The 25,707-nt window shown below is 45.9% G+C and overlaps 1 protein-coding gene across 1 annotated transcript in view; it reads right to left on the bottom strand.

The window, feature by feature from the left end:
• The window catches only part of LOC139544989 (cytoskeleton-associated protein 2-like), a 73,737-nt gene that overhangs the window by 36,196 nt on the left and 11,834 nt on the right, over positions 1–25,707 (bottom strand). Inside the window, exons 8-9 of the mRNA XM_071352268.1 lie at positions 18,245–18,413; positions 2,502–7,330 (exon numbers count right to left, since the gene is read on the bottom strand). Of these exons, the coding sequence (XP_071208369.1) occupies positions 6,994–7,330; positions 18,245–18,413 (506 nt within the window). The 3' untranslated portion in view covers positions 2,502–6,993. The remainder of the gene's footprint in view (positions 1–2,501; positions 7,331–18,244; positions 18,414–25,707) is intronic.

Here is a 25,707-nt window from a genome sequence, read left to right as displayed (position 1 = left end):
CTGTCTGTCACCGTTTTGTTTACATGGTAGTGAGCGCTGGGGGAGTGTCGCGCAACGAAAATAACTGCAGTACAAACGCTGCTGTTCTATTGTGCGAGCAATGATGTCTGAGGGGGAAAAAACAGTGTTTATTGTTTGCTGTAACTTTGTTGTTGCAATATCGCAAACGGTCGTGGCAGTTTCACCATTAAGGATTCCAGCTTTATAAAACCAGGCATTTTTGCAAGAAACTGACTGACAAAGAAACACCCCAGCCTCTCCAGATGTTACTGGTCACAACATTCACGGCTCTCACTGGCGCCGCCAGATTGACCCGCTCCTCTTACTTCAGGATTTTGGCAATGAGGCCATGCATCTACTTCCCCAGAGTCAGTTGAACTTGTGGGAACCATTTTTATGTCTCTGTATCCAGTATGAAGGAAGTTAGAGGTAGTTTGTACTAAAGTTATTGCTATCTAATTACCTCAGTGCACTCAGCTCACAGCCAGACTTTCTAACTCTCTCCTACGCACACCACAGCCATCTATTGGCCCATTAGGTTACACTCTCCCTACCATGACTCGCCTCTGCAAACCTGATATGTTTAAAGCAAATTTATCCTTGATCTGAAAATGTGGTCGGAGGCGCCATATGGAGGGTGTGATTGAATTGCGGAGCCTCCGGAGGCATGCCAAGACCAAATTGAGCGCCGTACCATATTGCTTGCACCTCCCAAATGTTGTAACAATGTGGAGGACTCCCGTATAGCTCTGCATTGACATGACTCATTGACGGTAGGTGAGGATGGGAGGTCCTGCATAAACACAAACTCACATCCTTGACAACTTCCTCCCCACAGCTCCGCGCTTCTCCGTGATGCGCAAGCAGTATGAATGACCTGACTTCTGCAAAGGCCGTATCACCGTAAATACTGCACGGCCAATGCAGAGGTCGGATTGACCATGCAGCGCCTTTCACTGTCACAAAGTAGGGTGTTAGCCATGTAATGAGCTAAATTTTCAACCTGTCCCTGACTGAGTCAGTAATACCAACATGTGTTAAGCAGACCACCGAGTCCCTGTGCCTAAGAACACTGCCAGCCACCCTAGTCATAGACTGTTCTCTGTGCTACCGCACGGCAAGCGGTACCGGAGCGCCAAGTCTAGGTCCAAAGACCTCTTAACAGCTTCTACCCCCAAGCAATAAGACTACTGATCAGCTAATCAAATGGCTACCCAGACTATTTGCATTGCCCCCCTCTTTTATGCTGCTGCTACTCTCTGTTATTATCTACGTAGTCACTTTAATAACTCTACCTACTTATTACCTCAAAACCTTGACAAACAGGTGCCCCCACACACTGACTCTATACCGGTACCCCTTGTATATAGCCTCACTATTGTTATTTCATTGCTGCTCTTTAATCATTTGTTACTTAATTATTTTTCATTTTTTTAAATGTACTTGTCTATTTTTGACTTAACACATATTTCTTCTTACAACTGCATTGTTGGTTAAGGGCTTGTAAGTAAGCATTTCACTGTAAGGTCTACAGCTGTTGTATTCCACCCATATGACAAATAACATTTGATTTAGTCATTCCTGCTGAAATGTAAGCCTAGTGTAGCAATCTGCCAACCTCCTTAACGGCAGGCAGGCATAAATACTCTTTATCTAGGAAAAAGTATATGCAAACACGCTTCAGCCCAGCTTAAAAACATTATGAAGTTGGAAGTCCCACCCGGTTGCCAAAATGAAATAAAAAAATGTTGGACGCCCTTAATGGCACTGCCCATGCTAATGAGTCAGTTTGGCCACTATAGCTCTCTATCATTCTCTATGGTCTATTGTTTGTCTATTAAACTATCAAAAGTCAATTTCTTCTCTTTGGTTTCAGCATTTTAAACACCTTGAGCAAATAATGTACTCACAGCATTCTATATTTTTGCGAAGCTTGCATTCAATGGCCCCTCCCTGTTGCAGACATCACCCTTCCATTCCCCCCTGTCCCAAGGGGATTTATGCCTGATTTAAGATGAAATCAACAACCCTGCTACTTTATTTGGCACATAATAGGCATTTACTACAGTATTTTTATTTATTTAAAAGTATTTATTTATTTATGACAGAATGTTATACTTCTCAAAAGGCAGAGGTGGAACAACCCAACCAAATTGTATTCTCCAGCAATCAATGTGTAAACTATATCATTAATAAAAATAACTCCGAACAGCAGGAAATAGTGCAGATTGCACCTTTACATTTCATAATCTTTATAAACGTATATGATTAAATAACAAAATTTTTCATTTACACAAATGGCAATGAATCCAATCCACTGAATAAAATAATTGATAAAAAATAAGTCTAGAAATTGTTAGTATTTCATTGGGATTCCTGGGGTCCAAAACAGGACAATGCTATGCTGCAAATATCACATTCTGTAGAATGAAAACAAATAATTCTAAACGAATAAAATACACGTGTTAAAAAATAAGTTAGAGAAAGAGGAATTGACATACTTTCTCCGTTGCCTCGTCTTGTGGATGCTGACTTGGAAACGTCTGGTGCAGCAATGCTGTTGTGCTTTCTCGGTTGTCAGATCTGCAATGTCTGCACGCTCATCCCCGACAATTTTATAGAGCGCACACCGGAATGCGAAAGCATTCGCGCGCAAATGGCATCCAGATTGGTGAGTATCAACGGTAACAAGTAAAACCAGAATCATCATTTATGGAAACTATATTGAGCTTTCCAATTAGATTTGATATGGAAGGGTGGGACGGTGACCGGATACTGAAGGTAGTTTGGCATGTAAATTCCAGTATGTAGAGATGTCTTGTTTTGCCCCGTCTTGGGTTAGAGTTAAACAGTTGCAACACACACACACACACAAACCTATATGATTGTCTTCTGGAATGACATTCATGGCTAAAACAGAATCTGGAATATGATGTATTTAGTGTGTCCTAAATGTATCAGCTCTGTAATTAACCTTGGAATGTAAAATGTGTATGTTAGTTTGTGAGAACTCACTAATTCCCCCATCATTCATTCTGTTTGCATCGGCACATCTAATTCAATTGATTACCATATTTTGACAATTAGTCTGGTTAGGACAAGCCTCCTTCGTTCATGGTGAGGTGAAAACACAAGTCTGGTTAGGACTAACCAAATGCTTTCACTTATAAAATTGACGGACACTGAAATTACCAAAGTTAATTATTTAGTATACATAAATACAGACATCATTCATGCCTCAAATACAAAAAACTACATTTAAAAATAAATCAAGCAGGTACAGTTGAATTCAGAAGTTTACATACCAAATATATTTAAACACAGTTTTTCACAATTCCTGACATTTAATCCTAGTAAAAAAATCAGTTTTAGGTCAGTTAGGATCATCACTTTATTTTAAGAATGTGAAATGTCTGAATAATAGTAGAAGGAATTATATATTTCAGCTTTTATTTCTTTCATCCCAATTCCAGTGGGTCAGAAGTTTACATGCACTCAATTAGTATTTGGTAGCATTGCCTTTAAATTGTTTAACGTGGGTCAAATGTTTCTGGTAGCCTTCCACAAGCTTCCCACAATAAGTTAGGTGAATTTTGTCCCATTCCTCCTGACAGAGCTGGTGTAACTGAGTCAGGTTTGTAGGCCTCCTTGCTCGCACATGCTTTTTCAGTTCTGCCCACAAATTTTCTATAGGATTGAGGTCAGGGCTTTGTGATGGCTACTCCAATACCTTGACTTTGTTGTCCTTAAGCCATTTTGCCACAACTTTGGAAGTATGCTTGGGGTCATTGTCCATTTGGAAGACCCATTTGCGAGCAAGCTTTAACTTCCTGACTGATGTCTTGAGATATTGCTTTTGATTTCCGGTCACAACTTGCAGACTTGTTTACGTGCTGCTGTGCGTTTTGTTGCCAACCTTACTTTGCTACCTGACAACTTTACGGTTTTTACTTTTTAATTACCGTTTATATTTTTAGTTTTCCCTCACTCAACTTTTTTTCATTCAACTTTTTCACTCCGGATGTTTTATCTGGACATGGTTCGTCAGGACCTCCAACAGCCGGAGCTAAGCAGTAACATTAACATGATGCCTTCTAATTGCAGTCGCTGTACTCAAAATATACAGGAGAGCGATCGCCTTACGGCGAGGATAGCTGTGCTGCTAGCCTAGCTTCAGACGCAATCGTTAGGCAAGGGCAACAGCGTCTGTGCCACCAGTAAGTACAGATAGTAACGTTAGTATAATTCCCCTTGCACAGTCCCCGCAGCCGGACAACTTTCTCATGGCTTCTGGAGGGAAATGCTGTAGGAATGCTCAGCCGGTGTCGCTCATTCAGCCGACAATAACTTTCAACCGGTTCTCCCCATTAAGCAGCGAGTCAGAGGCCGAGCGTTCTCTGGTCTCTACTCTTCCCGTTATGGGGTCTGAGACGCCGAAGGCTCCCACCATTAGCTCTGACAAATTGAAAACCCTAGTCAGCGGCGAATCCATTACCCGCAGTATTAGACTTAAAACGAATCATGTCCTTGAGACTCGGTCTCAACCTTTAAGTATTCACTGAAGACTCATCTCTTCAGTGGGTCATATGATTGAGTGTAGTCTGGCCCAGGAGTGTGAAGGTGAACGGAAAGGCTCTGGAGCAACGAACCGCCCTTGCTGTCTCTGCCTGGCCGGTTCCCCTATCTCCACTGGGATTCTCTGCCTCTAACCCTATTACAGGGGCTGAGTCACTGGCTTACTAGTGCTCTTCCATGCCGTCCCTAGGAGGGGTGCGTCACTTGAGTGGGTTGAGTCGCTGACGTGGTCTTCCTGTCTGGGTTGGCGCCCCCCTCTTGGGTTGTGCCGTGGCGGAGATCTTTGTGGGCTATATTCGGCCTCGTCTCAGGATGGTAAGTTGGTGGTTGAAGATATCCCTCTAGTGGTATGGGGGCTGTGCTTTGGCAAAGTGGGTGGGGTTATATCCTGCCTGTTTGGCCCTGTCCGGGGGTATCATCGGATGGGGCCACAGTGTCTCCTGACCCCTCCTGTCTCAGCTTCCAGTATTTATGCTGCAGTAGTTTGTGTGTCGGGGGGCTAGGGTCAGTCTGTTATATCTGGAGTATTTCTACTGTCTTATCCGGTGTCTTGTGTGAACTTAAGTATGCTCTCTAATTCTCTCTTTCTCTCTCGGAGGACCTGAGCCCTAGGACCATGCCTCAGGACTACCTGGCTGCTGTTTTCAACTCTCTAGAGACCGCAGGAGCGGTAGAGCTACTCTTAATGATCGGCTATGAAAAGCCAACTGACATTTACTCCTGAGGTGCTGACTTGTTGCACCCTCGACAACTACTGTGATTATTATTTGACCATGCTGGTCATTTATGAACATTTGAACATCTTGGCCATGTTCTGTTATAATCTCCACCCGGCACAGCCAGAAGAGGACTGGCCACCCCTCATAGCCTGGTTCCTCTCTAGGTTTCTTCCTAGGTTTTGGCCTTTCTAGGGAGTTTTTCCTAGCCACCGTGCTTCTACACCTGCATTGCTTGCTGTTTGGGTTTTTAGGCTGGGTTTCTGTACAGCACTTTGAGATATCAGCTGATGTAAGAAGGGCTATATAAAAAAAATTCCCCCCATATATCCACATACTTTTCCTACCTCATGATGCCATCTTTTTTGTGAAGTGCACCAGTCCCTCCTGCAGCAACACACCCCCACAACATGATGTTACCACCCCCGTGCTTCACAGTTGGGATGGTGTTCTTCAGCTTTTGTTGCAAACCGTAGTCTGGCTTTTTTATGGTGGTTTTGGAGCAGTGGCTTCTTCCTTGCTGAGCGGCCTTTCAGGTTATGTTGATATAGGACTTGTTTTACTGTGGATATAGATACTTTTGAACCTGTTTCCTCCAGCATCCTCAGCATCAGTGTCCTTTGCTGTTGTTCTGGGATTGATTACACTTTTCGCACCTAAGTACGATCATATCTAGGAGACAGAATGCGCCACCTTCCTGAGCGGTATGACAGCTGCGTGGTCCCATGGTGTTTATACATGCGTACTATTGTTTGTACAGATGAACATGGTACCTTCAGGCGTTTGAAAATTGCTCCCAAGGATGAACCAGACTTATGGTCTACAAAAATTGGGGGTCTTGGCTGATTTCTTTCGATTTTCCCATGATGTCAAGCAAAGAGGCGCTGAGTTTGAAGGCAGGCCTTGAAATACATCCACAGGTACACCTCCAATTGACTCAAATGATGTCAATTAGCCTAACAGAAGTTCCTAAAGCCATCACGTCATTTTCTGGAATTTTCCAATCTGTTTAAAGGCACAGTCAACGTAGTGTATGTAAACTTCTGACCCACTGGACTTGTGATACAGTGAATTATAACTTAAATAATCTGTCTGTAAACAATTGTTCGAAAAATTACTTGTCATGCACAAATTAGATGTCCTAACAGACTTGCCAAAACTATAGTTTGTTAACAAGAAATTTGCGGAGTGGTTGAAAAACTAGTTTTAATGACTCCAAACTAAGTGTATGTAAACTTCTGACTTCAACTGTATGTACAATCTAAAAAATAAAAAAAAATAAAAAAACTTACCACAGTTTGCATTAAAAAAACAAAAGTCCATCTAAAAAGTCAATGGATGCTTTTGGTTTGACATACAAATGAGTAACTGTCAAGTTGGAAACCCATCTGTGCATGTCCTCCAGACAGACATTGTCCCCTGTTAACACAGACAGATGGATAGACAGGCTCTTCCTGCAGGATTCTGTACAGAAAAGTTTAGATTGACAAACTCATCCCCCAGGTCTTTCAGAACTGTTTGTTTTACTACAGCTCGCCACTAAGGAACGTGGCGATGCACTGAAGGACATACAACTGGACAGGTGTAAGCTACATTCCCAGATGGTGAGTGGGCACCATATCCAGCACCTCCCTATTCCTGTACTAGTAGATCAGGGTAAAGCAGGAGAGGAAGCCACTTTACACTACTAGGACACAGCCCATTAGTCTTCTTCCTCAGCGTAGACCAGCTGGATGTTGACCTTGTCTCTCAGCGCACCGTTCTCTCTGTACACGTACAGATGACCGTTTGGGACGGGCCCGGCGCTGCCTCCCCCCTCTTCGTCTCCCTCCCTCTCTCCTTCCCCCTCTCTCTCATCCTGCTGGGCCATCAGGTCATTGAAGGAGGCCACACATAGGTCGTGCTCCTGCAGGGAGGCGGGGTAGCAGAGCGCGGACTTCTCGATCCTCACTGAGCGCCTGACGGGGGTGAAGAATCTCAGCTCCTGTCCGTCCAACACGCGGGCCACCGCCGCCTCCCTCTTCTGGCTCCTGAAACCACTGTGGGTGGGAGAGATCAGAGAGAACAGGTTACAGTATGAACAGTACATACACACGGTGATGGGTTACAAGCCCAGAGCACACGTTAAATACAGTACACACGGTGATGGGTTTGAATCCCAGAACACACGTTAAATACAGTACACACGGTGATGGGTTTGAATCCCAGAACACACGTTAAATACAGTACACACGGTGATGGGTTTGAATCCCAGAACACACGTTAAATACAGTACACACGGTGATGGGTTTGAATCCCAGAACACACGTTAAATACAGTACACACGGTGATGGGTTTGAATCCCAGAACACACGTTAAATACAGCACACATGGTGATGGGACTGAAATGGCAGCTCTTGTCAATAGTTGTGCACTATATAGGGTAGGGCTGACTCCAAATAGTTGACAGGTCAATTGTTTGGTCGTTACGCTGTTGGTCGAACAAGATTGTTTTACTCCAGCAGTAACAAATATATCTCTATACATTTGCACCCATCTCAGTGAACTAATCCATTGTGGAGGCCGAGACTAAAATGTGGTCGGAGGCTCCATATGGGAGAGTGGGACAATGCCGAGGGCTCTGTATATCTCCGCATTGACATGATTGGTTGACGGTAGGTGGGGGGGCGGTACATCCTGTAGAAAACACACTCACTTCCTTGACGACAGCTCTGCACTGCTCAGCGAGTATGATAGCCCTGACTTCTGCTGAGGCCGTATCACTGTAAATGCTGCATGGCCAAAGCAGATGTCAGATTGGCCATGCTTCCAGATGCACAATGCACTTGCCTATCCAGCCAATATGTGCACATTCATTGTTTTATAACTTCATTGTGTGAATTGTTTGTTCGTGTCTATCAATTCCCCATTACATACATCCCCAGTAGTACATTCATGTTAATTCCTATAATATCTAAATCTACAATGTTTGTTACTTTGGTTATGGTCATTTCTGTTAATGCAATCAATATTATTATTCCAGTCTTCCAGCTATCATTGTCAGAGTGCACAACCAATGCTACACTTGTGATTAACAAGTGTAGGTTCATTTCATGTACCAGTTGTCAATTTAGTCATTGTCCTTTGTTTGGGGGGCTCCAGTCAATGTTGAGTAAGGACGCGCACGCATAGAAGTGGGCCTATAGACTACCTGGCCAGCGGGCAAACGTAGGCATATAAAATGTGCCCATTTGAGGATCTGATATTTCTGATTGGCTTAACGCACCACCACTAATGACCTGTGGAGATCTCGAAGTAATGTTTTCACCACCTCAAACAGCAAGCAAACAAAGTCTGTTTTTACATCCATTGAGAATTACAATGGTTCCTCAATGTATTTAAAATATTTCAAGCTCTCTCCCTTTTCAATAACCACTCAGCTTGAAAGGGGAAAATTTTATGCTCTGATCCAGTGGAAACGGCATAAAATAGGCCGACTTAATTACTTGTTATCAGTGCTGGACTTGAACTGAAATAGGTTCCGGTATGGATTTTCGGTGCTGGTACTGTTTATATTTAGGTGCAGGAGCTCCACAATACTTTTCATGTAATATTTTATAAAGAGGAACAGGAGGTCAAGCAGTAGAACATTTGAGATACCGGTTCTCAGCTCTGGTGAGCTCCTGCCGAAGTCGAGCTGTCACGACTTCCACCGAAGTCGGTCCCTCTCCTTGTTCAGGCGGCGTTTGACTTCACCGGCTTTCTAGCCACCACCGATCCACTTTACATTTGTTATGTCTGTGCCTATTCACACCTGGCTTCACTCACCAATTACTTGTTTATTATTTAACCCTCTGTTCCCCGTGTTGTGTTCGTGAGTGATTGTGTATTTGTAATTCGGGGCTATCATGTTTGCCTTGAATATTTGTATTTTATGAGTAAAATACTTTGATTAGTCATATCTGCTGTCCTGCGCCTGACTCCTACACCTAGGACCGCTTACACGAGCACTGCTTCTTATCCTTGCACATATAGCCAACAGCTGTGTCTGTCCCGAGGTCACTGGCGCAGGAAACTGAGGGTCCAGAAAATGTTATACAATGTTGCATGTTCACTAGCCAAGCTTCAGGCCAGACCCTATATCGACATAACCTGAAAGGCCGCTCAGCAACAAAAAAGCCACTGCTCCAAAACCGCCATAAAAATGCCAGATTACGGATTGCAACTGCACATGGGGACAAAGACCGTACTTTTTGGAGAAATATCCTATGGTCTGATGAAACAAAAATAGAACTGTTTGGCCATAATGACCATCGTTATGTTTGGAGGAAATGGGGGGGGGGGGGTTGCAAGCCGAAGAACACCATCCAAACTATGAAGCACGGGTGTGGCTGCATCATGTTGTGGGGGTGCTTTGCTGCAGGAGGGACTGGTTCACGTCACAAAATAGATGGCATCCTGAGGAAGTAAAATTATGTGGATATATTGAAGCAACATCTCAAGACATTAGTCAGGAAGATAAAGCTTGGTCACAAATGGGTCTTCCAAATGGACAATGACCCCAAGCATACTTCCAAAGTTGTGGCAAAATGGCTTAAGGACAACAAAGTCAAGGTATTGCAGTGGCCATCATAAAGCCCTGACCTCAATCCCATAGAAAATGTGTAGGCAGAAATGAAAAAGTGTGTGCGAGCAAGGAGGCCTACAAACCTGACTCAGTTACAAAAGCACAGTGAGGAGGTATGTGACAAAATTCACCCAACGTATTGGGGAAAGCTTGTGGAAGGCTACCTGAACCGTTTGACCCAAGTTAAACAATTTAAAGGCAATGCTACCAAATACTAATTGAGAGAATGTAAACTTCTGACTCACTGGGAATGTGATGAAAGACATCAAATCTGAAATAAGACATTTCACATTCTGAAAATAAAGTGGTGATCCTAACTGACCAAAGACGGGGCATTTTAACTAGGATTAAATGTCAGGAATTGTGAAAAACTGAATTAATGTATTTGGCTAAGATGTATGCAAACTTCCGACTTCAACTGTGTGTGTGTGTGTGTGTGTGTATGCATACATACAGTGGGGAGAACAAGTATTTGACACACTGCCGATTTTGCAGGTTTTCCTACTTACAAAGCATGTAGAGGTCTGTAATTTTTTATCATAGGTACACTTCAACTGTGAGAGACGGAATCTAAAACAAAAATCCAGAAAATCACATTGTATGATTTAAGTAATTCATTTGCATTTTATTGCATGACATAACTATTTGATCACCTACCAACCAGTAAGAATTCCAGCTCTCACAGACCTGTTAGTTCTTTTTAAAGAAGCCCTCCTGTTCTCCACTCATTACCTGTATTAACTGCACCTGTTTGAACTCGTTACCTGTATAAAAGACACCTGTCCACACACTCAAACAGACTCCAACCTCTCCACAATGGCCAAGACCAGAGAGCTGTGTAAGGACATCAGGGATAAAATTGTAGACCTGCACAAGGCTAGGATGGGCTACAGGACAATAGGCAAGCAGCTTGGTGAGAAGGCAACAACTGTTGGCGCAATTATTAGAAAATGGAAGAAGTTCAAGATGACGGTCAATCACCCTCGGTCTGGGTCTCCATGCAAGATCTCACCTCGTAGGGCATCAATGATCATGAGGAAGGTGAGGGATCAGCCCAGAACTACACGGTAGGACCTGGTCAATGACCTGAAGAGAGCTGGGACCACAGTCTCAAAGAAAACCATTAGTAACACACTAAACCGTCATGGATTAGAATCCTGCAGCGCATGCAAGGTCCCCCTGCTCAAGCCAGCGCATGTCCAGGCCCGTCTGAAGTTTGCCAATGACCATCTGGATGATCCAGAGGAGGAATGGGAGAAGGTCATGTGGTCTGATGAGACAAAAATAGAGCTTTTTGGTCTAAACTCCACTCGCCGTGTTTGGAGGAAGAAGAAGGATGATCACAACCCCAAGAACACCATCCCAACCGTGAAGCATGGAGGTGGAAACATCATTCTTTGGGGATGATTTTCTGCAAAGGGGACAGGACGACTGCACCGTATTGAGGGGAGGATGGATGGGGCCATGTATCGCGAGATCTTGGCCAACAACCTCCTTCCCTCAGTAAGAGCATTGAAGATGGGTCGTGGCTGGGTCTTCCAGCATGACAACGACCCGAAACACACAGCCAGGGCAACTAAGGAGTGGCTCCGTAAGAAGCATCTCAAGGTCCTGGAGTGGCATAGCCAGTCTCCAGACCTGAACCCAATAGAAAATCTTTGGAGGGAGCTGAAAGTCCGTATTGCCCAGCGACAGCCCCGAAACCTGAAGGATCTGGAGAAGGTCTGTATGGAGGAGTGGGCCAAAATCCCTGCTGCAGTGTGTGCAAACCTGGTCAAGAACTACAGGAAACGTATGATCTCTGTATTTGCAAACAAAGGTTTCTGTACCAAATATTAAGTTCTGCTTTTCTGATGTATCAAATACTTATGTCATGCAAATAAATGCAAATTAATTACTTAAAAATCATACAATGTGATTTTCTGGATTTTTGTTTTAGATTCCGTCTCTCACAGTTGAAGTGTACCTATGATAAAATTTACAGACCTCTACATGCTTTGTAAGTAGGAAAACCTGCAAAATCGGCAGTGTGTCAAATACTTGTTCTCCCCACTGTATGTATGCATACATACACACATATATATATAAACTCAGTAAAAAAAGAAATATCCTTTTTCAGGACCCTGTCTTTCCAAGATAATTTGTAAAAATCTTAATTGTAAAGGGTTTAAACACTGTTTCTCATGCTTGTTCAATGAAACAAAAGATTAATGAACATGCACCTGTGGAACGGTCGTTAAGACACTAACAGCTTACAGACGGTAGGCAATTAAGGTCACAGTCATGAAAATTTAGGACAGTAAAGAGGCCTTTCTACTGACTCTGAAAAACACCAAAAAAAAGATGCCCAGGGTCCCTGCTCATCTGCGTGAACGTGCCTTAGGCATCTCACAGCACGGACATTGCCTAAGACAGCGCTACAGGGAGACAGGACGGACAGCTGATCGTTCTCGCAGTGGCAGACCACGTGTAACAACACCTGCACAGGATTGGTACATCCGAACACCACACCTGCGGGATAGGTACAGGATGGCACCAACAACTGCCCGAGTTACACCAGGAACGCACAATCCCTCCATCAGTGCTCAGACTGTCCGCAATAGGCTGAGAGAGGCTGGACTGAGTGCTTGTAGGCCTGTTGTAAGGCAGGTCCTCACCAGACATCACCGGCAACAAAGTCGCCTATGGGCACAAACTCACCGTCGCTGGACCAGACAGGACTGGCAAAAAGTGCTCTTCACTGACGAGTTGCGGTTTTGTCTCACCAGAGGTGATGGTCGGATTCACGTTTATCGTCGAAGGAATGAGCATTACACTGAGGCCTGTACTCTGGAGTGGGATTGATTTGGAGGTGGAGGGTCCGTCATGGTCTGGGGCGGTGTGTCACAGCATCATCGGACTGAGCTTGTTGTCATTGCAGGTAATCTCACCGCTGTGCGTTACAGGGAAGACATCCTCCTCCCTCATGTGGTACCCTTCCTGCAGGCTCATCCTAACCCTCCAGCATGACAATGCCACCAGCCATACTGCTCTCTGTGAGTGATTTCCTGCAAGACAGGAATGTCAGTGTTCTGCCATGTCCAGCGAAGAGCCCATATCTCAATCCCATTGGGCACATCTGGGACCTGTTGGATCGGAGGGTGAGGGCTAGGGCCATTCCGCCCCAGAAATGTCCGGGAACTTGCAGGTGCCTTGGTGGAAGAGTGGGTTAACATCTCACAGCAAGAACAGACAAATCTGGTGCAGTCCATAAGGAGGAGATGCACTGTAGTACTTAATGCAGCTGGTGGCCACACCAGATACTGACTGTTACTTTTGATTTTGACCCCCCTTTGTTCAGGGACACATTATTACATTTCTGTTAGTCACATGTCTGTGGAACTTGTTCAGTTTATGCCTCAGTTGTTGAATCTTATGTTCATACAAATATTTACACATGTTAAGTTTCCTGAAAATAAGAGCAGTGAGAGGACGTTTCTTCTTTTGCTGAGTTTATATAGAAATATAGGCCTAAGTAAGCTACCGTATGAAGACTTAACAGGACGCGTTCTTAGGCCTACAGCTCAAAGGGTGGTTATACAAGGCTGCTATACAAAGCCTACTAATGATAACGACATTACTTATTAATAATCATAATGATCATAATAATAAGAAAGAGAACAAGAAAAGGGAGGGTATAGGAGCTAGAGCTGCGTACATATGTGTGACAAACAGGTGCGGATAGATTACAACCTTATTTTTCTGCCTGTTTGGAACAGTGTAAACACTAAATAAATTCTAACTAATACCAGGCTGTTCTAGTGGGGGGGAAAATGGTAAAGCTCAAGCTCAATGCTCATGATTAAAAACAGCCAAATCTGTGAACATTTCTTTATCCAACATTTTGCCGTTGCAACACACTCAAACAGGCAACAGAAGCAAGATTGTCTTATTTCTGTAGATATACAGTACCAGTCAAAAGTTGGGACAGAATCCTACTCATTCAAGGGTTTTTCTTTATTTTGACTATTTTCTACATTGTAGAATAATAGTGAAGACATCGTTACTATGAAATAACACATATGGAATCATGTAATAACCAAAAACGTGTTAAATCAAAATATATTTGAGATTTGAGATTCTTCAAAGTAGCCACCCTTTGCCATGACAGCTTTGCACACTCTTGGTATTCCCTCAACCAGCTTCACCTGGAATGCTTTTCCAACAGTCTTGAAGGAGTTCCCACATATGCTGAACATTTGTTGGCTGCTTTTCCTTCCCTCTGTGGTCCAACTCATCCCAAACCATTTCAATTGGGTAGAGGTTGGGTAATTGTGGAAGCCAGGCCATCTGATGCAGCACTCCATCACTCTCCTTCTTGGCCAAATAGCGCTTACACAGCCTGGAGGTGTGTTTTGGGTCATTGTCCTGCTGAAAAACAGATGATAGTCCCACTAAGTGCAAACCAGATGGGATGGCGTATCGCTGCAGAATGCTGTGGTAGCCATGCTGGTTAAGTGTGCCTTGAATTTTAAATAAATCCCTGACAGTGTCACCAGCAAAGCACCCCACACCACCTCCTTCATGCTTAATGGTGGGAACCACACATGCGGAGAGATCATCCGTTCACCTACTCTGCGTCTCACAAAGACATGGCAGATGGAACCAAAAATCTCAAATTTGCACTCATCAGACCAAAGGACAGATTTCCACCGGTCTAATGTCCATTGCTTGTGTTTCTTGGCCCATGCAAGTCTTTTCTTATTGCTGTCCTTTAGTAGTGGTTTCTTTGCAGCAATTCAACCATGAAGGCCTGATTCACGCAGTCTCCTCTGAACAGTTGATGTTGAGATGTGTCTGTTACTTGAACTCTGAAGCATTTACTTGGGCTGCAATTACTTCAGGCTGTTAACTCTAATGAACTTATCCTCTGCAGCAGAGGTAACTCTAGGTCTTCCTTTCCTGTGGCGGTCCTCATGAGAACCAGTTTCATCATAGTGCTTGATGGTTTTTGCAACAGCACTTGAAACTTTAAAAGTTTTTGAAATTTTCCAGATTGACTGACCTCCATGTCTTAAAGTAATGATGGACTGTTGTTTCTCTTTTCCTATTTGAGCTGTTCTTGCCATAATTTGGACTTTGTCTTTTACCAAATAGGGCTATCTTCTGTCTACCACCCCTACCTTGTCACAACACAACTGATTGGCTTGAACGCATTAAGAAGGAAAGAAATTCCACAAATTAACAAGGCACACCTGTTAATGTGCAAAGCTGTCAAAGGCAAAGTGTGGCTACTTTGAAGAATCTCAAAGATATTTTGATTTGTTTAACACTTTTTTGGTTACTACATGATTCCATATGTGTTATTTCATGGTTTTGATGTCTTATTATTCTACAATGTAAAAAAAGAAAGAAAAAAAAGTAAAACATTAAGAAAACCCCTGGAATGAGTAGATGTGTCCTAACTTTTGACTGGTACTATATATGGCTTATTTGTAAAAGCCAGGAACATTTAACAGTTAGATTATTTATTATAGACCTAATTAAGTTGGGGTTTGCCCACTCCACAATTTTCTTAGACATTAAGGCTAAGCCATATTCGCACGGGACTAGTATTACTGGAGAACGTTGGTTATGAAATTATTACCCCAGAATGTCTGTTATTCCAGAGGACGATACGGGCGGGATTATTGTTTCCGAAACCGCACCCTGTATTTGTCATTTCTTTCTCCAAGACAATTGACAGTTATGACAGAAGCCTGGATGTTTTCTTTCTAGGCATGAAGAAATTTCAACAAGTCCAGACAATAACAGGGCTATACTGATAACTCGAGCTTGGTTCCCAAGTTTCTAAAACACAATTCAGCTTTGTTATAGTGTCACCATTATATTTCAACTGTGGAAGTGTGATCATAATCATTAGGTTATTTTTGTGCTCTGCAGTAAAAGCAAAAAAAGTTCCCATAGCCTTCAGATGTGAGCTAAACGTATACTTGAGATGCGTTTTAAGGCTATGGATGAGAAAGTGAATTCATCATTTCCAAATGTTTAAGTCAGTTGTATGCTGCTTTGCAATCTATTAACAGCAAGGGTTACAGGCTATGGGTAACACTTCGTTCAATTTATCAAATCAGTTATAGTTCTCTTGCTCAGTGAGCAACACCTGTCAAACTCAGACATTTCTCTCAAAACACAAGGATGTCAAGAGGACCTTTAAGAGTACAAATTACTGACATGGCAGATTCGGACGGGACTAATATTACAGATGTGCTGTTTGTGCACATAATTCAAATCCTCAGACCACCCCCAGAAAAACGAATCCAGTCCGAATAGGTATTTTAAAGCAAAGGCTGTTTCCTCCGCCACATTGTTCTCAATCCCAATATGCTGGTTAATTCTGCTATTATGCACATAGAAACGGCACACTGAAGATTATGTTTCTGAACCGTGGACAGCGACCAATACAAAGTGGGAGAAAGCGTATTTAATACAAAATAATATTAGATTTTAGTGTTGCACCATTATTTTTACATAACCAAACACAATTTCAGTATCACGTCTTAAGAGTGATGACTGTGCCATCCCCGTGGCATCCAATGGATTAGTCCAGAGACAGGCGCGACTCAGACAGGTGTCTTGTGCACAATGGGGGGAATAAAAAAATAAAATAGCGACTGCTCGACTAAAGAAATCTTGGTCGACCAAGAGCCCATCGACCAAACAATCAAACCAGTTGACTAAATGGGGTCAGCCCACTTGGAGAAACCAGTTAGACCTATCACTCACATTGGTAATCATGAAGTGCTTTGAGAGGCTGGTTATGGCAAACAACTCCACCATGCCTTACCCACTCCGATATGCATACTTACCCCAACAGATCCATTGATGGCATAATCTGAATTTCACTCCACACTGCCCTCACACAACTAGATAAGAGGAATACCTACGGTGCATTTGGAAAGTATTCAGACCCCTTCCTTTTCCACATTTTGTTACTTTACAGCCTTATTCTAAAATTGATTAAATATACATTCCTCAATCTACACACAATATCCCACAATGACAAAGCAAAAACAGGTTATAATTTTTTCACAATTTACTAACTAAAAAACCTTATTAATTACCTTATAAAACACCTTATTTACATAAGTATTCAGAACCTTTGCTATGAAACTCAAAACTGAGCTCAGGTTCATCCTGTTTCTATTGATCACCCTTGAGATGTTTCTACAACTTGGAGTCCACCTGTTGTAAATTCAATTGATTGGACATGATTTGGAAACGCACACAGCGGTCTATATAAGGTCCCACAGTCGACAGTGCATGTCAGAGCAAAAACCAAGCCATGAGGTTGAAGGAATTGTCCGTAGAGCTCCGAGACAGGATTGTGTCGAGGCACAGGTCTGGGGATGGGTACGGAAAAAATGATGTTCTGCAGCATTGAAGGTCCCCAAGACACAGTGGCCTTGATCATTCTTAAATGGAAGAAGTTTGGAACCACTAAGACTAGAGCTGGCCTTCCGGCCGAACTGAGCAATTGGGGAAGAAGGGCCTTGGTCAGTGAGGTGACCAAGAACCCGATGGTCACTCTGACAGAGCTCCAGAGTTCCTCTGTGGAGATGGGAGAACCTTCCAGAAGGACAACCATCTCTTCAGCAATCCACCAATCAGGCCTTTATGGTAGAGTGACTAGACGGAAGCCACTCCTCAGTAAAAGGCACGACAGCCCGCTTGGAGTTTGCCAAAAGGCAGCTAAAGGACTCTCCGACCATGATGAAACCAAGATTGAACTCTTTGGCCGGAATGCCAAGCTTCATGTCTGGAGGAAACCTGGCACATCCCTACGATGAAGCATGGTGGTGGCAGCATCATGCTGTGGGGATGTTTTCAGCAGCAAGGACTTGGAGACTATTCAGACTTGAGGGAAAGATGAACAGAGGAAAGTACAGAGAGATCCTTGATGAAAACCTGCTTCAGGACAAGTCTTTGAATGTCCTTGAGTGGCCCAGCCAGAGCCCGGACTTGAACCGTGAACCTCAAACATCTCTGGAGAAACCTGAAAATAGCTGTGCAGTGATGCTCCCCATCCAACCTGACAGAGCTTGAGAGGACCTGCAGAGAAGAAGGGGTCTGAATACCTTCTGAATGCACTGTAGGTCAATTTCTACTTTGTGTAAGGGTTTAACGCAGGCAAGGGCCTGCCAGACTAGAGATACAAGTCTCTGCTTAAGGTAAAATGACTGTATACCTAAACAAGTAACGGGGCTGCCTTTTTGTTTTTCAAATATCAGGTTGTAGCTTTAAAATGGCTGACGGTAACCGGATCAGAGAAAGATCAAAGGCAGTCAGGTCAAAGGTCATAGAGTACCCTGGAGTGGCGGTGATCTTGTACTTGACCACAGACGAGCCTCCTCGGTCACCACGGATCAGGGCTTTGACGGCTGTGGGTGTGGCCATGGGGTCTGGTGTAGAGTGAAGCTCCATAACGTCATCCTGCTCTCTTACAGGCTCCTGCTCCGATGCTACGGTAGACTGACCTGGAAGTAGTAGCAATAAGAAGAATGTTATAGTCAACTACTGAGACGTGTGCACACACACTGCTAAATGGCATTAAAAAAAAAAAGAGTGTAAACTCTCCATTCAAGTGCATCGCCGTTTACTGGTCCCACCTCTTCAGGATATCACAGTGTTCTGGTGTCGTAAACTCATTCATGACACCACCACCAAAACTATATTCTATTTGATGGATTCTGACTTCTTAACTGGAAATATGAAATATACTATGGAGAGGAGAAAGACCAGTCTGGTTTCAGTTTTATTACATTTTTTATTTAACTAGGCAAGTCACTTAAGAACAAATTCTTATTTTCAATGACGACCTAGGAACGGTGGGCCTTGTTCAGGGACAGAACGACAGATTTTTACCTTGTCAGCTCGGGGATTCGATCTAGCAACCTTTCGGTTACTGGCCCAACGCTCTAAACCACTAGGCTACCTGCCACCCCAATCAGTACTCCAATCAGTTGTTCGGTTGTAATTTGAAATACTTGCTACACCAGAAGTGAATGGTTATCTGTAGGAGGAATGTATAAGGTGGAGTCAATTCAGGTTGGATATGAGCCAGGGGCTTGGGATGTTACGTAAGGGAACAGGAAATCACATGGTTGCGGTCACCGATAAGGGTGGAGAGCTGTAGATTAGTGATGAATGTGGGCCGAGGTCAGGTCACAGTAAGAGAAGGAACAGTTTATTACCCACATCACTTTACAGCTTTATTGCTAGACAGGAAGTTGTTTAGAGGGAAGGAGACTTCATCTAAATTAGGGTATATATACACACACACTTGTGCTGGTGGGAACATGTCTTTGTCTGTTCAGCTGTCTGACTCTTTGGGTGAATAAACTTGGTTTGAGCTTTAATAATCATCTGTGAGTTTTTACACGGTTCATTTAGAACCTAACATATTATACGCTTGGAAAGTGGAGATGTCATAGAACGTCAAAATGTAAAAATTGCTGGACACACTTTGCCGTTTGGCAGACACTGTCACGCTTGCTAGCAAAGACATTTGTGGTGGCTAAGTCACAGGAAATTGCAAAAAATGATTTGTTTCACCTTCACCTGCGTTCTGGTGGAATGCATTCAGTTGTGCAACTGACTACTGTATGTAACCCCTTTCCCTTTCTAGTCAGGACCTGTCCCAACGGTCGCAGGTAAAGATAACATTGAAGCTGGAACATTGGTACAGTGTGGGAGGTATGAAGGGCTGCTGTTTTTATGCTCCAAATTCACTGCTTTACTGACAACGGTTAGATTCTAAACGGATATAATTCTTTATGACCATATGTACCTCTAATTATCATTGACTATTTAAAAAAAAAAAAGTTTTATTTCACCTTTATTTAACTAGGCAAGTCAGTTAAGAACAACATCTTATTTACAATGACGGCCTACACCGGCCAAAACCCTAACGACCCTGGGCCAATTGTGCGCCGCCCTATGGGACTCCTAATCAGGGCTGGTTGTGAAACAGCCTGGAATCGATTCAGGGTGTCTGTAGTGACACCTCTTACACCGAGATGCAGTGCCTTAGACCGCTGCACCACTCGGGAGCACAAAACTGTGAATTGGTTTCCACACCCACCAACGGTTGTGACAAGAGGGAACACAGCTACACCTGGAAGTGACTTTTTCAAAGCAGGTTAGGATAATTCATGTGGCAGGTTAGGAAACTAAGGTTAATATTAGGAAAAGGATTAGCTAAAACATTCTCCTAACCTGCTACGAAATGTCACTTCTGGTCGTAGCTGTACTCCCTCTAGTCACAACCATTGGTTGGGGCAGGTACCCTAGCGGATAGGAATGTTGGGCCACTAATTGGGACAGAGGAGTCTTCAGAACAGGGAAGCGTGTCACTGCCTTATCCGGTGACATCACCACCTTATCCGGTTGTTGCCCTAGTGCAAACATCCCAGACGGATAGGTTTCCACTAGTTACAACAGCCATTAAATTGTAAATTGGTTATATCGGGAGAAAAAAAATCTGGAAAACAAAAATGTGCTTTTTGTTCATCATTTAAGGTTAGGCATAAGGTTAGCAGTGTGGTTAAGGTTAGGTTTAACATCAGATTTTAAGAAGATACATTTTAGAAATAGGCAGAGTTAATGACTTTGTGGCTGTGGTAACTAGTGATGACCAAACAACGTAGTAGCTAGCTAGCGAGATGGAGATTGTGTTGTTATTATTTTTTGAGTGCATTTCACAAGTGGCTAGTTTGTATCATCTACTTTCACTAAAACCACTGCAAAAGGTTTTGCCTTCAAACTTTGGTTTCGAATCGCGACAATTTCAAGTTCTCTTAACAATCGGTAATCTGCCTTTTTGGACGCCGATTATATTGCAATCCACGAGGACACTGCGTGGCAGGCTGACCACCTGTTACGTGAGTGCAGCGTCAAAAGGACCTTGTGGCTGCAAGGAGCCAAGGTAAGTTGCTAGCTAGCATTAAACTTATCTTATAAAAAACAATCAATCTTCACAATCACTAGTTAACTACACATGGTTAATGATATTGTAACGACCCGGTATTGTGTTCTGTGTTTGTGGGTGTGTTATGGTTCTCATGGCTACTAGCAGGGGTTAAATATGTCAGGACAGATGGAAAGGTTGGGGGGGGGTATGATGGGTAATCCCGCGGGATTTGGAAATGCATAAATAGGGATTACTGTATCATCTTTTTCTTCTCTGTTCGGGGCCTTGATCTGTTCCTATGAGAGTGACCCTTAACTCGACAGGGTAACATTGTGTATGTTCGGCATTTAGCGGCGTGGGCTGTGGCCGGGACAATAGCCCAGTTTAGGAATAAACCTGTGTTCTGACCTGCACACCTAGAGTCCGTCTCTTTTCCCTTTATGACCCAGCCGGGTCATTACATTGGTGTCAGAAGTGCTTTCGAACTACGGGATAGAGACTAGGCGAGTTAGCTGTTCAGTATAGGCCGGGTTGGCTTTAGCGTGACTCGCATCTACGGTCATGATGCTTGGGGCGAGGCGGAAAATTAAGGAAGAGTCGGACAAAGTGTCCGTTGTGGGCTCGGGGGTACCCGGTCGGGAGGGTCAGGCGGCGACTGCCGTAGGGAAGCTGGAGAGCCACCTGGCGGGAGTTAAATTGTCAGTCAGCAAGATGGCAGAACTGGCAGGTTTTCCTTCACACCGCTCGAGAGCAGACGTCACGGCGACGGGGATATCGACGTCACCGGGTGCGGAAATGGCTGGGCCTGCTTATGTAAACAGAGATGGCAGCGACCTATTGCCATTAGCCACGGTAGCGGCTAAACTACCAAAGTTCAATGGACAAGGTAAATGGGAAGTTTTTTTCACTCAATTCGAGTTGTTGGCTAGAGCCGGGAGGTGGTCTGATGAGACGAAAGCGTTACAGCTTGCCCTGAGCCTGGCAGAGGAGGCGTCGGAATGCCTGCTAACGCTAGCCCCGGACGAGAGGGGCGACTACGGTGCGCTAGTGGAGGCATTGGGGGGCCGTTTCGGCAGCGACACGCAGCCCAACATGCTGCGGATTGAACTGTGTAACAAAAAGAGACTTCAGGGGGAATCATTAAAGGCGTTGGCAAGTGGTATTCTGAGCCTGACCAGGCGGGCTTATGCAACTATGCCGATTGGGGTGCAAGACGAGCTGGCACGGGACAGTTTTATTAGAGCGCTCTCTTCCACCGAACTGGGTAAGCATGTTCAGATGGCGGACCCACCATCTCTGCGGGCTGCAGTGGAGATAGCCAGGAAGAGGGAGCTGATCTGGGGTGAGGGAGTGAAAGTCGCCAGTCAACCAGAGGTGAGAGCAGCGGTGGCTGGGGTGCCAGGGGTCACAAAACCAGAGTGGGTTGACGAGTTGGGCGGGCTAGTCAAGACTGCTTCGCTTGTCATGGAGGGGCTCCAGGCAACGTCGCAGTGTCAGCTCAACTCCTATTGTCTGCTGGGGTTGTGGCCAAACTGGCCACATTCAGCGGGAGTGTGGCAGATTCCCCCGTCACCAGGGAAACGACAACGGGTTCTCGCGCAGGGGGCAGCGCGGGCCCACCCCCCCGCCCCCGAACCCACTGTAAGCAAAGGAGGTACCCAGCAGCGCAGACAAGAGGGTGGGGACCTGCTCCCCCAGGGTGTAGCTGCCGCCGTGTTTCCTAGTCCGGTAGTTGTGGTGGGACGTACCACCGTTGGGGACTTCTGCAATGTCATCGTCAAGGTAGAGGGGGTGGAATGTTTGGCCCTGGTCGACACGGGCTCTACAGTAACCCTGGTGAGACCAGACATACTACCTGTTGGGGTGCGGGTGGAGCCGACCCTTGTCCAGCTACGGACTGTCACGGGGGAGCTAGCCCCCATGTTAGGGAAGTGTCAGCTATCTGTGACTGTGGGGGGGAGAACTGTAGGGTGTCCGGTGTGGGTAGCAGCGGTGCAGGACCCCTGTATACTGGGAATGGACTTTTTGAAAAACTGTGGGGCTCAGTTGGACTTAGCGTCGGGCACTTTGAGGCTGTCGGGGGGGCCCACAGTGGGAATGTCGCCTTCGGGAGGGCCAGCAGGGGGCAGGGCTGTCCCTCCGTCTTCCTCCAAGCTTGCAGAAACTCCACCGGTCATCCCGGCTGCTCCCTTGGTCGTTGTGCCATCCCAGCAGCTGTCTCCGGCGGCGACGGCCTTCACTCCCCATCATGGTGCAAGCACAGGCAGCCCAGTAGCCCAAAACACACTGGCTCCTTCACCCCATCAGCCCGACGGGGTGAAGGAGGAAGCTATCGACGCCGTCGAGGCTGTGTGGCTGAAGAACTGTCAGGGTCTGGATGAGGGACAACAGAGACAGTTAAAGCAGCTGCTGTTGGACTTTAAAGATAGCTTCGCTTGGGGGGAAGATGAGGTAGGACAAACGCACCTAGTTCAGCACGAAATAGACACTGGGGACGCCCGACCCATTAAAATTCGGCCCCGTCGTATTCCCCTTGCCAGGAGGGAAGCAGCAGACACAGCTATTGTTGACATGTTGCGGGCTGATTTCATTGAGCCATCAGATAGCCCATGGTCCGCGCCGGTCGTCATGGTGCCTAAGAAAGGGGGTAAACTTAGGTTTTGTGTTGACTACAGGGGCCTAAATTCTGTCACCACTAAAGACTCTTATCCCCTACCGAGGATTGATGAGTCGCTAGACCACGTGAGAGGGTCCTCGTGGTTCTCCTCCCTTGATCTGCGCAGTGGCTACTGGCAGGTGCCCCTCTCGCCAGGGGCACGTGAAAAAACGGCCTTCTCCACAGATAGGGGCCATTGGCAGTTCAAGGTGCTGTGCTTCGGGCTCTGTAATGCTCCTGCCACCTTTGAGAGGCTCATGGACAGAGTGCTGGCGGGGGTTCCGAGAGACGAGTGTGTTGTGTACCTAGACGACATATTGGTGCACGGCACATCGTTTGAGGGGGCACTGGGGGCAATTAGGCGAGTGTTGGAGAGGATCTCGGGGGCGGGGCTAAAATTACATCCGGGAAAGTGCCATTTCATGCAAAGGGAGGTGGCGTTCCTGGGGCATCAGCTGGGTGGTGAGGGCATCAGCACGATGCCAGACAAAGTAGAGGCTGTGAGGGGGTGGCCAGTTCCAGGGGGGAAAAAAGAGGTTAAGAGCTTCCTGGGGCTGGCATCCTACTATCGTAGGTTTGTGAAGGGGTTTGCGGGGGTAGCGGCTCCTTTGAACCACCTTCTCAAGGAGGACACTGTTTTTCAGTGGACCGAAGAGCACCAGCGGGCGTTTGAGGCCCTCAAACGTGCCCTGATGGAGGCCCCTGTCCTGGCCTCACCAGACCCGAACCGTCCGTTCATCCTGGACACCGACGCAAGCAATGGGGGTTTGGGGGCTGTGCTGGCTCAGCGTGGCCCTGATGGGGAACACGTAGTAGCTTATTACAGCAGAACTTTTGATAAGGCTGAAAAACGCTACTGCGTGACAAGGAGAGAGCTTTTGGCTGTCGTGGCAGCAGTACGCCATTTCAAGTACTACCTGGGGGGCCTGCCGTTTGTGGTCCGGACGGATCACTCCGCCCTGCAGTGGCTTCTCTCCTTCAAGGAGCCAGAGGGTCAGATTGCCCGCTGGCTGGAGGAGCTGCAACCCTACGACTTCCAGGTGGAGCACAGAGCCGGCCTTCGCCACAGCAATGCAGACGCCTTGTCCCGCCGCCCGTGTGCTGAGGATGGCTGTGGGTACTGCGCCAAACGGGTGGAGCGAGAGAGAGAACTGTGCAGGGAGGAGGGAGTCACCGCCACGGTGAGTCAGCTGAGTGTGACAGAGTGCCGGGAGCTTGAGGCTGTGGACGTTGGGGAGTGGAGGCGTCGCCAGGAGGAGGACGCAGAGCTGCGTCCTGTGCTGCGGTGGGTGGAAGAGAGAAGACGACCGCCGTGGGGGGAAGTAGCCCCTCTATCACCAGTCACCAAAGGACTGTGGGCTAAATTCACAGTCCTTAGAGTGGCTGAGGGAGTGCTCCAGAGGGGGTGGAAAACGCCAGCGACTGGAGAAACTACGTGGCAGGTAGTGGTGCCCAAAAGGCTGCAGGGGAGCGTGTTACAGCAGCTTCATGGGGGAGTAGGCGCAGGGCATTTTGGGGTCTCCAAAACGTTAAAGCGCGTGCGTAAAGGTTTCTATTGGGCCAGGCACAGGAGGGATGTTGAGGACTTTTGTAGGCAGTGCGATGAGTGTGCTGCTAAAAAAGGACCTCCAGGTCAGTCACACGCCCCCCTACAACAATTCCCAGTAGGGGAGCCCATGGAGAGACTGGGGGTAGACATAGTAGGGCCGTTTCCAACCACTGACAGCGGTAACAGGTGGATTCTAACCGCTATGGACTACTTCACCAAGTGGCCGGAGGCTTACGCTCTCCCAGACCAGGAGGCGGTGACAGTAGCTGATGCGTTGGTGGGGGGAATAATCAGTCGGTTTGGGGTGCCACAGTCTATTCACAGCGACCAGGGGAGAAACTTCGAGTCACGGGTGTTCTCAGAGTTGTGTAGTCGGTTAGGCGCGGAGAAGACGCGCACTACTCCGCTTCACCCCCAGAGTGATGGGCTGGTGGAAAGATTTAACAGAACATTAGCACAGCAGCTGGCCATCGTTACCTCAAAACACCAGAGAGATTGGGACACCCACTTACCGTTTATTCTTATGGCGTGTAGGTCGGCTGTTCAAGAATCGACTGCGTGCTCCCCAGCACTACTAATGTTAGGTCGTGAGTTGCGCACCCCAGCCGAACTGACGTTTGGCCACCCTCCTGATAACGACGACGGGGTTTTGCC

Source organism: Salvelinus alpinus, chromosome 19, assembly GCF_045679555.1.
Source record: "Salvelinus alpinus chromosome 19, SLU_Salpinus.1, whole genome shotgun sequence".
Classification (NCBI taxonomy): domain Eukaryota; kingdom Metazoa; phylum Chordata; class Actinopteri; order Salmoniformes; family Salmonidae; genus Salvelinus; species Salvelinus alpinus.
This window is presented reverse-complemented; position numbering and strand designations above follow the sequence as displayed.